At 42.5% G+C, this 11,645-nt stretch overlaps 1 protein-coding gene across 2 annotated transcripts; it reads right to left on the bottom strand.

The window, feature by feature from the left end:
* Nucleotides 1–287: 287 nt before the first annotated feature.
* LOC118776998 (FHA domain-containing protein FhaA-like) lies at nucleotides 288–6,799 on the bottom strand. 2 transcript variants are annotated; one of them, XM_036527681.1, is made up of 2 exons: nucleotides 6,722–6,799; nucleotides 288–4,760 (listed from the first exon to the last, which is right to left on the bottom strand). In XM_036527681.1, exon 2 carries the CDS (start codon nucleotides 4,751–4,753, stop codon nucleotides 3,275–3,277), a length of 1,479 nt encoding a protein of 492 aa, XP_036383574.1. In that variant the 5' UTR covers nucleotides 4,754–4,760; nucleotides 6,722–6,799; the 3' UTR covers nucleotides 288–3,274. The 2 variants fall into 2 exon arrangements, with proteins under 2 accessions (XP_036383574.1, XP_036383575.1); XM_036527682.1 differs by having other exon boundaries at nucleotides 288–4,755; nucleotides 6,722–6,792.
* Between the last annotated feature and the right edge of the window lie 4,846 nt (nucleotides 6,800–11,645).

The following is an 11,645-nucleotide window of genomic DNA, read 5'->3' as shown; positions in this document are numbered from 1 at the left end:
ACACACACACAATCTCACATTTCCTCTGTGTGCACAAACACACATGCATAGAAAATTCATGCTGTATATTGTCCTAGCATACCAGTGTCACTGTTAAAACTGATTATGGCCTATAAGACTATATTAATGTGGTGTGCGATAGCACTTTTTCTCATGGGAAAAAAATTCTAGCTGGGTTTAATGCGGGAGGGAGGAACAACAGAAGCAGAAGCAAGAGACACTGAATTATTGCTCTAAAACCCATAACATCTTTATTTGTTTTCACAGAGAGGAGTCATGTTGTTTCAGACTGAATGCAGTTGTAAGTACAATGCAAACACTTGCAAACTAAGGGCCTTCAGAGTGTAGAATACAAGTTAAATATGCACATTCTAATTTTTTTTATTAAAATGAAGATTCAACATGTGTCTGACTAATGACTAAAATGTCCTAAATATGTTAGTGTTTCCCTGGAAAGTGAGCATTTCAAGCGCAGATCTCCAGCTTCCAGTTCAACAACTATCTGCATGTGCCATGTCAGGTCCCCTGGCAACTCCAAACAATATTGCCACAACTGTTGTTGTGCCAGCTGGTTATCCAAGAAATTCTGAGGTACAATCATCAATAACATTTTCAATTGTACTTTGCTGCATGCACCACTACATAGTTTGGAGTGAAAACAGGCCTAAATTTCAATTCAACTTCAGACTGGACACCATCGCTCGTATTTCATTCAAATAATTAGTGACACAAATGTACATATTCAGATGCCAGTATATTTTCGATGCTCCAAGATGCATTTTACTTCATTCTATATTCCAAAACGAGTAATAACTTTAACTCTGTATCACATTGTGTATCATAACCTACAACGCTATGTTATACAATTTACAATATTATGATACAACACCCTGTATCATCTTACCTTTGATTTGATGTATAAAGTTCAGCTGAAATCCCTCTATGAACAAAAATGTGAGCAGCATCTGCTTTATAAAATGCTAGATTCTACAAATTTTGCACTTAATTGACTGCATTTTTCCAGCACTGTGTGGCAGACAAAGAAGTTATTAATCCATTCTTCTCTGCCACACATCAATAACTGAAATTTTCTGCACAGTACATTGCAAATGTACAGACTACATTTAAACTACAGACCTTTAGAGGAAAAAGGCCCTGGGATTCACAATACATTCTCTCCTCAAATAAAGCATAGGAGAGTCTATAAAAATAAGAGCACTTGCAAACTACACCCTGGAAAAGGGGGAGAGAGGCCAGAGATCAAGCAAAGAAGGAAGGAAAAAAAGAAATACAAGGACACATTAAACAGTAACAGCAATAAACACACTGCGTTTGGTGGGTGCATATTATCCTAGTACAGCGTACCTTCTGTTTCTTTCAGTATACTAGAGCATTACAGTTCAAACAGACATCTATTAAAATGAGTCATGATCAAGCACACCACAAACAGCCACACTTAAAGGAAATGACTCCTGCAATGCCTTCAAATGCAAAATTTGATTTTGTTAATGTGGTTGCATTAAACAAGTTTAAACAAGTGTGTGAGTTTTGAGCCAGTTTGCGCAAGAACTGTTTGCTCAGTGCAGTGTTCTTCACTTTTACATGGCAGTGCAAAGACAGATCCAGGCGACTGAGAAAATGGAGCAGGGACATTGAGATGATGGAGGAGTACCACTGGGCGCTGCTGTGGCTCTCAATACTGCTGCCGCGCTCCAAGTGTGCATGATTTCTGTGGGCTGCTCAGGTGTATAGCAAACATGGGGAAAATGCAACTTTCATGGGAGTTAAGGATGAGACAGATCATTAAAATTTTCCACCATGAGATTATTAAGACCAAGACCAGTCTTCAAATGCATCTTAATTTAAAAATTCAGGCAAATGCAATCTTATTGTGTCTCATCAATATTATTAACTTGGTGAACATGTGAGAACATGCAAGAGAATATCAAAGTCTCTGCAGTAATTATCTATACACTGCCGTTGCCAGCTTGGATGTGAGCGTTTGTATATTTGATCTTGGGAACATACAATATTCAAACACAAAATTAACTGAAACACACAAACAGAAATGAATCTCATCTATGAACAAATTTGTACAAAGTTTTCCTCGTATATGCATTTACTCTAAATTCAGTCTTGGACTGTCTTGGTCTTGGTTTTAAATTAATCTTGAAAGACAGTTGAAAGCATTGTGCTGATGTCTGACACTGTCTGATACTGAAATAAATTACAATTGTGGAATGCAGATGAATGTCATTTTTGTCTTTGATATGACGTAAAAATAAGTAAACCTGCATAACAAGTATCTACATGAATCTGGTTTCCATATACGTCATTCTACTGTTACACATACAGCTGAAGCGTAATATATAGGCTATAGTACTTTGTTAAGCGTACCTATTTAAGCCATTGCTCTTCATTCAGTATATATTTTTACTCTATAATATGACCCAGTATCACAGCAACATTGTTTTGTGTGACATTTATACCCATCTATACCATCTTGGTCATATTAAACATCAGAGCTACCTTGACAATAATTGTCCATAATAATCGTCCACTAAAATTCAGCTCTTTGTACTGTACATCACACACAACAAAATGTATTTTCTTACACTTCCAGCCACACATGAGATATTTTAAATACATATATATGTTTCTTTATACTGTATATATACACAAACCACAGCAGGTCCAAGATCAGTGTATAACAGTGAGTAAATGCTCTATCTCCAAAAGCTCTCCTGAAATCACTGACAAAAGAAGTGCAAAAGTGACTGCTGTTATACTAAAGTGAAACTCAACTGTCAACCAGATTAAGCTTAATGTCTAAAGGCCCATGGATAATACCCTCCAAACCAATGGTGTCTCAGACTCCCTCTTTCCACACGCTGGAACCATGGTGTTCTTTAGTCTCTTTAGTCCCAATCTTTATATTGGAGTCAAATTCTTTCACATTATTTTTGCAGTCTGTAGTTGATAGAACATGTACAGTAGTCATGCACATGCGTGAGGATAAGCTACCTTACCCTGTGCTGGAGTGTTCAATGCTTTGGGACAGCTGGACACAAAAGGCGCTACAGTACACCGGTAGCAGACATAATCTTGTTAAAGTGTGGCCCTAATACGCAAGATAACTACAACCCAGAAAAAAAAAAACCAGAATAAAAGTCCTGAGCCGCTTCCTTGTGTAAGGTTGAGAAAGCTGGAACTAACATCCCCTGGCATTGTGGCGTCTGTGCATAACATGTCACGCTGCCCCTGTGTGTTTCCTTTACTGCAGCAGGACAGTGCTGCCAAGGAGCATGAAGGTGGAGGTGAAGAGCAGCACCAGTCCCTGGTGGAGGGGGCGCTGCTGTCCCCCACTCCCCCTGGGGTTGTCGTTGCTGCGCTCAGCGGTCTGTTTCTCCAGGTAGCGCTCGGAGTACACCATATAGAGTTCCACGCAGCGCCGGGCCTTCAGCTGCTCGATCAGCTCCGGGTAGCCGATCTCCATGATGCTCACAGTGTCGTCGCCCTCGTCTGTCTTTTCTCCGCCGGCCGGAGGGCCGGGCTCTGCTTCGCCGGCCGGAGGGACAGGCTCCGCTGTGGTGGTGCTGGCCTTTCCTTCACTGCCCTCCGTGACGTTGCTGCTTGACGTGCTGTTCTCAGCTGCTACTGCTGGCACCGGGGTGGAAAGACTGGCTGCGCCCTCACCTGCATTCGGATCGTCGTTCTGCATGCTCTGTACAGCCGGAGCATCCCCCTGTATGTTCTGGGGGCTGCCATCCTGTCCCGGGAGCAAGTCAGATCTCTTCATGCAGCTGTCCATGAAGTTGTCGTAGGACTGCGGAGGCTCCTTGAAGCGGTAGTCACGGCCAAAGTCGTTCTGGTCTGTGGAGCGCGAGCCATAGCGGCGGTACATGTAGTGGTTGTAATAGTACTCTTCCTGGGGGCTGTGGAAGTGGAAGTGAGGCCGTGGGAACCGGCCCAAGCCGTATCCCACTGCCATGCCAGCCATCGCCCCCACCCCCGCTGCCAACGCGGCCTGCTTCCCAAAGCCCTTAGAATTCGTGGAGGGGCCCAGGCCCATGCCTTGCACAGAGCGGGAGAAGGGAGAGCCTCCCATGCCATACCCTCCACCTCCGTAGCCATAGCCTCCTCCATAGCGTGGGCTCAGGATCTGGTTGTTGGGGTTCCAGTTAGGATAGCCTCCCGCCCCTGCTGGGTAGCCCCCCGGATAGGCCCCAGGGTATCCCCCTTGCTGCCCCCAGCCAGGCCCACCCCTGTTGGGGTAACCCCCGGGATAGGCTGCGCCCCCGTACTGGTTTGGGTAGCCACCTGGGTTCACACCTCCTCTTGCTGGGTATCCTCCAGGATACTGGTTGGGGTAGCCTCCCCCAGCTGGGTAGCCACCTGCAGCTGGATATCGCCCACCAGCCGGGTAGCCACCTGCAGCTGGATATCCTCCACCAGCCGGGTAGCCACCTGCGGCTGGATATCCTCCACCAGCTGGGTAGCCACCTGCGGCTGGATATCCTCCACCAGCTGGGTAGCCACCTCCAGGACTCTGCGGTTGCCTGGGGTAGTTACCCGGCTGGGACTGCGACGGTCTTCGTGATGACCCTCCCGTGTTGGTCCTGCTTGAAGTAGAGGGCTTCTTGCCAAAGCCAAAGCTAGACTTGAACCCCCCTCCACGCTTTGCCCAGGTAAGGTGACCCTGCAGCAGCAGGAGGCCCAGCAAGAGCAGGGAAAGTTTAGAGAGTAGGCTCATTGCTGCACTGCGGACAAGGGGAGAGAGCCACGGTCAGGAAAATGCCTCCTCAGCACCATGTATGGTAACATACTGTGCAGTGCATGCAAGACAGGCGTACAATTTCCACACATATAAAAACATGGCCAATAGTTGGCCAGGCTTTTTATAACAATGATATCACTATAATTTACATTATCATAATGATGAAAATTAGGCAGAATATTGTATTCAAAGTGTTCCTTTTAACAACCTAGAGTTGTTCAGCTGGCTACAAGATTCTGAGAAATGCACATACACACAAACAGACAAACACACACACAGACAAACATGCACATACATCCCTATGGCTACAGCTAATGAAAACCTGACTACAGAAACTGAAACAGAAACGGTCTCCTACTCAAACTTCATTTTCAGCTTTTAATTTAGCATTAGCCTTGTTAGCATCTGCCTTGAAATACTTTAAAAGACTCCAACTGCACCACTTAAAATTTGTGCTCACCAGACAAAAGGCTGACCACATTTATCAACAGTATCAGAGAGAAGACTTCTCTTTCAAGCAGATAATGGCAATGGATGTCATCCTTCAGAGGAACTCACTTAAATATTTGCTAATTACACACTTACAGCAGAGGGACTAAGTGGAAAATCACCAGGTTGTGCATGTCTCTTAAGGCATAAATAATTCACAACAAGCAGGCCTACACCTCTCAACCACTTCTTAGTTATGCTACTTCAGTATAACAGAAGTAGACAGACCTCTATAGGCCTACTTCCTACATCTTAACCCATTTCCCTAAATGTGCACTTTACACATGACCCAACTGTTTCCAGTTTCCACAAACATGTATTTGAACAATTGATATTAGGTTGACGTTGTGACAGCTACATATAGTCTTCACATCTAATTGTTCAGGGTATGTTACAGGGGCTCATACCCCTCTGTTTATTTGTTGGAACCACAAGCAGTTAGAATCCCAATGGACCACATCCTTGTGCAGTTACTTTTTTAATTAACTCATGACCACCCAAAATTATGTCATTTTAAACGTTTACCCTCTTAAAACCACTGTGCCATTTTTGTATTACTCTTGTGTACAACAGGGGTAACGTAATTATGAGCTATTTTGCCAGTAGCCTATAAATAGATAACCGGGAAACCCCTGAAGTAACATGCACTTCTCTGCAGGTGGTCTTGAGCTAGTTGCCTTGTGGATACTGTATCAGTTTCAAAAACAAATAATTTCTCCGGGTGTTAGCCCCACGCTTCTCTGATTGACACTTCCTTGCTCCTGACGTTGTTCCGTATTTGACAGTTGTGTACTTACAACTATCAGACAATCCGACGAATTCATATCTATATGCTGTGTACGTGGCCGAAGTGTTTTCAGAGCCGTAATCCATGGGTATGCGGCGCGTTATCCCTCTTTATGCCAAGCTCTTTTTGAGCGAGGTCAAAAATAACTCCGCTACGCTCGCTTTAAAATGGCGCTCCACAATAGCAGCTGGCAAATTCCATATGAACTAGAATTGTGTAACTACGCGTTCAGCGGAGTATCTCTTATTTAAAATGGCCATATGAAAAAGTGGCGAGCCTGTAGTAATGGCCAACCGCTATCTTGTTTTTAACGGTATAAATATATTGCGTTTTTCCTGTAGCTAACCATTTGCCCGAACCACCTCCATACGCTAACTACGCGATTTATTACATGGGTATGAAATGCTTTCACTGATATTGCTATTTCTTGTCAAATAAGCATTACTGGTTCATTCAAATGTGAATTTAATTAAAGATGTAGGAAAATTACCTAGAATGATAAAGCCCGCACGTCGTTATGCCACATGCACCGGCGCTTATTCAATGGAGAAAAGACAGACTAATGTTGTCATAGATAATCCCTCAAAATAGCCAATAAAACATTTTTCCTGTATAATGTGGCTCTTTTAATCGATCTTCAAAGACAAAAAGCATGAAATGTAACGTACCTTGGTTGTTTTCACTGTATGTGACGTCTCTGACAATGTGTCGCGAACCGCAGTTCGCTGACTCCCTCCAGTAGTCCTTACGCTTGTGACAAAGAGCGCAAGCGGGCGCGTATTTAAAGATCCTCACATTGAGCGAGGGAGGGAGGGGTTTCCATTGACTCAATTCCCGAAAGAGACGCACCTCTGTATTGGCCCCGATGCATTAACCTAATCTGACTAATTTCAGAGTTTCTCCTCAAACGGTGAGTCAGTGGTGAATATTCATGTCTAGATAAAGAAAATAAAATAACCTCGGTAGAATTCCCTCTAGCGCTATACCCACACCCCAGCATCATATTTAGTGACCACATACCAAATCTCTTAATGTAACAACAACAACAACAATAATAATAATAATAATAATAATAATAATAAAAACATCCTGTCTTGAAAGTGAAACCACGGCACGGATTTCAGCAACGTTCAAAAACCATTTGAATCAACCGTTTTGCACTTTATCTTTACATACAGACATGGAGTTCAAAATTCACAGTCTGCAGTTTCTTAAAGATATAGTCTGACACATTAAACATTACAGAGTTTTACAAAAGTTTTAACAAATACAGTGCAAAGTCCCTATCTCAGTGCAACCTCTTTCAAAGGCACATATGATTCACAAATGAAATAGTTTACAGCAATTCAAATCAATTTTCCCCATTCATATTACATCCCATTCCTATTCATATTCACAAAGGTTGTCGAACAATTATTACTGATACTTAAATACATAGCACCAGTTAGCAGTGCAGAGTGTAATGTCAAATAGATGTACGAAGAAATAATAATAATTCACACACAAAACACATGATCTGAAAAATTTAAACATTATGAACATTTCACATTCTCTGAAAACTATTCCTTAGGGGAAATGACTGCAAGATAGATCTAGGTCATTTTAATAGAAGGCTAATGAGGTTTGAAAATTAATACCTGAAATATGTTACACATCAAGATGAACAACAGTAGAATTACTGCTCTCCAGAGCAGTACCATAACTCTTCCGCAGCACTAAGGCATGTTATTGTGTTCATGTCAACTGTTACCTGAGGTATGATGTCTTAGGTGAAGAACAAATCAAGCAGCAGAAAAGTAAGAAGAAATGGCAACACTGATTTGTGTGATTTGACAAATTGATTTGTCTTGACTAGTTAGGTTGCACAAGTTAACTTGCTCACACTCACTGATCTGGGAGTGTTCTATTGTGCTGGAAGTCACTCTAAATGACAGCATCTGCTAAATGAATGTAATGTAAGGTAATGTTGGATGTTCACCACTGGGAACAGTTGGCAATATGGTGAATGTCACAATAATTGGATTAAACAGTCAATGGATTTCCCTTTTGATAAAAGCACTAATGACACTCATGCTCTTCAAAGGCAAAGAATGCATGTTTTTTTTTTCCAATACCACACAAATAACTTATTGTGCATGGCAATAGAGCCAACTGTTACTTTCTTGCATTTGGAAATGTTTTTATAATGATTTTATTAACCTGTCAAAAGACAGAGGCAGATTTCTGCAACATAATTTCCCAGTATGGAACCATGTGACATCAAAACATTGTGGTTCAGAGGATCAGAGTTACATTTTGTGATATTAATCACAATGTGTTAGCTTTGTGGAATTGGTATATATGGGAGATTTTTAGCTGTGCTGTATGCCTAAGGCTACAACTGTGAGCATAAAAAATGACATGGATGTCAGTTAAACAGACTCTGTTACTTTGCTCTGTTTACTCTAACCATTTTCATTTTAGCACTTAATGCTCAGAGCAAGTCCTCAGCCACAAAAGAGATGGATGGGATAGAAAGTATTCAGACAGTATAGTATTGTATCGATTTGTACATGTCTGCAAAACTGAAGGATGAATGCTGAGCTGAATGCAGAGGGATGTAGGCAAGTGTATTGTTCTCCCTAAGTGGTGTGGCTTTTGTGGTATCATTTTGTACTGACTGGGGAAGCTGCAGAAGGAGGGAGAAGGACTGGTGCAGGTGACGTGGAGTGGAGGGCGAGGGCGACAACCCCCTCTTCCTGTCAATCCTGCAACAGCGTCTGAGTCATCCCGGCTGCCCCACCCTCCCGCTCTGAGATGTGTGTGCTCGGGGTCCCTAATAGCCCCTGCTAATCTCCAGTTAAATCTGTGCTAGCCACACACTGCCTTCCTCCGTGCACTGGGAGAGAGAGAGAGAGAGAGAGAGAGAGAGAGAGAGAGAGAGAGAGAGAGACAGAGAGAGAGATCAGCAGAGATTGACATGAGAGCGAGGCTGCTGTGGAGCATCAGATAAAGGAAGCACACAGGAAGGAGGAAATTCTTCCCAGAACCTGTATTGCTCCATGGAGAGGGGAACAGATGGCATGGTCGCCCCGGCGCAGCAGGGCAGGAATATGTCCTTGCCAAGCTCTCGAGCAGTATGTGAAGGGACAATAGATTAGCTTTCCATCTAAAGGAGCGATCCATTAGCAGGGAGGTATAGGTAGAGACATTAGATACATACATTACAACAGGCTGCCACATACATAAGCAGTCATATAACGATATTGGTACAGTTGTTGTTTTAAAATCAAACACAGGTTTTAGATGTTCATTATCAAATATCATGCTATGTGCTATGTTTGAGTTACTATTAAATAATATATGCAGATGTGAGTGGCTTGGTGAGGTATGAAGTGTTTTTAAGCAAGCAATTGAATTAAAATTGTGGACAGCAGTACGCTGTGGTAGGAAAGAGCAGGGCTCATAATCAAAAAAGCTTGCAGGTTCCATTTCCAGATGGGCTACTGCTAATGTACCCTTGGCCAAGGTGTTTGGCATGAATTGCCTTAGTATATATCTAGTTGTATCAATGGTGACAAATAAAACCTGTAATCTATTTGGGTTACCCTTGATTGGATTGTCTACTAAGAAAAATGTAATTTAATGACAATGAGGCAAGTTGCACAGGTAAATCAAAGGTGCTCATATATCTTAACAGTATTCATCGCAGTGGAGCTCACATTAACTAGTGTAGTTTCTTAGATGCCTCACAACTGATTAGGTAACAGATATGGCTTTCCTGCAGCTGGTGGTCTGAATCTGTCTCTGCAGTGATAGCTGATTATTCACCCACTGCTGTAAAAGGTGGTGCCTCTCCTGCTGGTGGGACTGTCGCAGGTCTCAGAATACTCAACCACAGGCTGCTGGAAACAGCAAACAAAAAGTAGTTACCTACACTTTGATGTCTACTTTTACTCGTATGGTTCTTAGTTTTATGCTACGTGGCCAATTGATCTATTTCAGTGCTTGTGATGCAAAACCGATGTGGACATATACTTTCAGAAGCAGCATCAGATCCGTTCCTCCAGCTGTGATTTGTCCCCTAGTACCCAGACCTCCTCCATCGTCTTGTCCCACCCATAAAGAATGGAAGGAGGATTCAATGAAGTGAGCGATACCTGGCTCTCTTCAGCAGCTTCTCAGGAATGTGGGGCCTCCTTTGAGCAACTGCTGCATTCATGTCTCCCTTTGTGGGGTTTGGAGAGAGGGACTCGCCACACAGATTTATGCAGTCTGTTCTGTTCTGTCTATAGGGCCATGTGAGGTCTCTCGGCTTCCAGCACATCCTGGCCGCCTCTGTCTCCATGTCCTCTCTCTCCCAGCGTCCCTGGATGTTTAGTTCAGACATTCAACACTGGGGTCTGACTAAGCCTGAATAAAAGAAGGAGAAAGGTTACCGTTTGGGTCACTCACATGGGCGACGCCTTTTAAGTGTCAGTGTGTATAGCAACAATCTGTAATGATGGTCAAGGGGATGACCTGCACTACATGGAACACATTGCAAGTGATGCCTCTGTCATGAGGCTGTCCTTCTTTGCTTCACATCACAGTTTCTTGTCTGCTGCAGCTACAGTATGTTGTTGCACTATACTGTGCTATGTGTACTACAGTGCAGTGGTGTGCAATTACTTTTTGCTGCTGTTACTATTACTGTTACTATACCTTTCCCCGTTTCAAATCCCTTTGGAATTGTTTGGAATTTTCCTGATATTTCTTTGTGGTAATTGGGACCCAGAGAGACAGAGAGACAAAGGGGTAAGATTTGGGGCCAGATGAGAGGAAAAATGTGCTTTGTATGTTGTTCACTCGACAGGAATTTGATGGATAAAATGGTGAGAGGTGTGGAGCTATGACTGAGTTATGATCCTTGCAGTAGGGAGCTCTTTCAGTGCAGTGTTTTCCATTTTGTCTCAGAACTCTGAGCATTGTGTTATTCACCCCATTGTTCCTAACAGGATACTACAGGCCTTTGAATGGATTTCTGTCTGAAAACATAACAGGATATTTGATCGTGTGTTCTCAGGGCACTTCCCTAGCCAAGAGACAATCTGTTCTTTTTCAATTTACAGAAAGCTGTTTTAATCTTGGTTCAGAATGGGACTTAATTTCTCCCCTTCTCCTGTGGCTCCGCTTATGATTTCTCATTATATTAAAATGGTTTTTGTTAGTTATTTATATATTTTTAGGAATCAAATGAGTCTGCCTAGTCAGGCTAATGTAATCAGGTTATAAATAAATGGCTTAAATTAAATGAGCATTGGTCTCTGGGGTAAGCTGTATAATGACAGGACTCACTACTCATACTATGAGGCATGCAAACCATGCATGCACAATGAAAAAGCTTTGGAATATAGGATTAAGTCTGCTAAATGGCTATGGAAAGCCATGCTAGTAGTGGAAGGTTACAGATTTTAGAAACAGTGCAGAACATTTGTTTTATATGAACACACTACAGGGTTTTAGTGCCTCTATATATCTACCAGTGTAAATGTAAAATATTGATGTATGTATATTTTACTTCTCACAAATAAGGTGTCTCAGGCAATGTGGTTTGTCTATCAGGGGAACCTC

This window comes from Megalops cyprinoides, chromosome 4 (assembly GCF_013368585.1).
Source record: "Megalops cyprinoides isolate fMegCyp1 chromosome 4, fMegCyp1.pri, whole genome shotgun sequence".
Classification (NCBI taxonomy): Eukaryota; Metazoa; Chordata; class Actinopteri; order Elopiformes; family Megalopidae; genus Megalops; species Megalops cyprinoides.
This window is presented reverse-complemented; position numbering and strand designations above follow the sequence as displayed.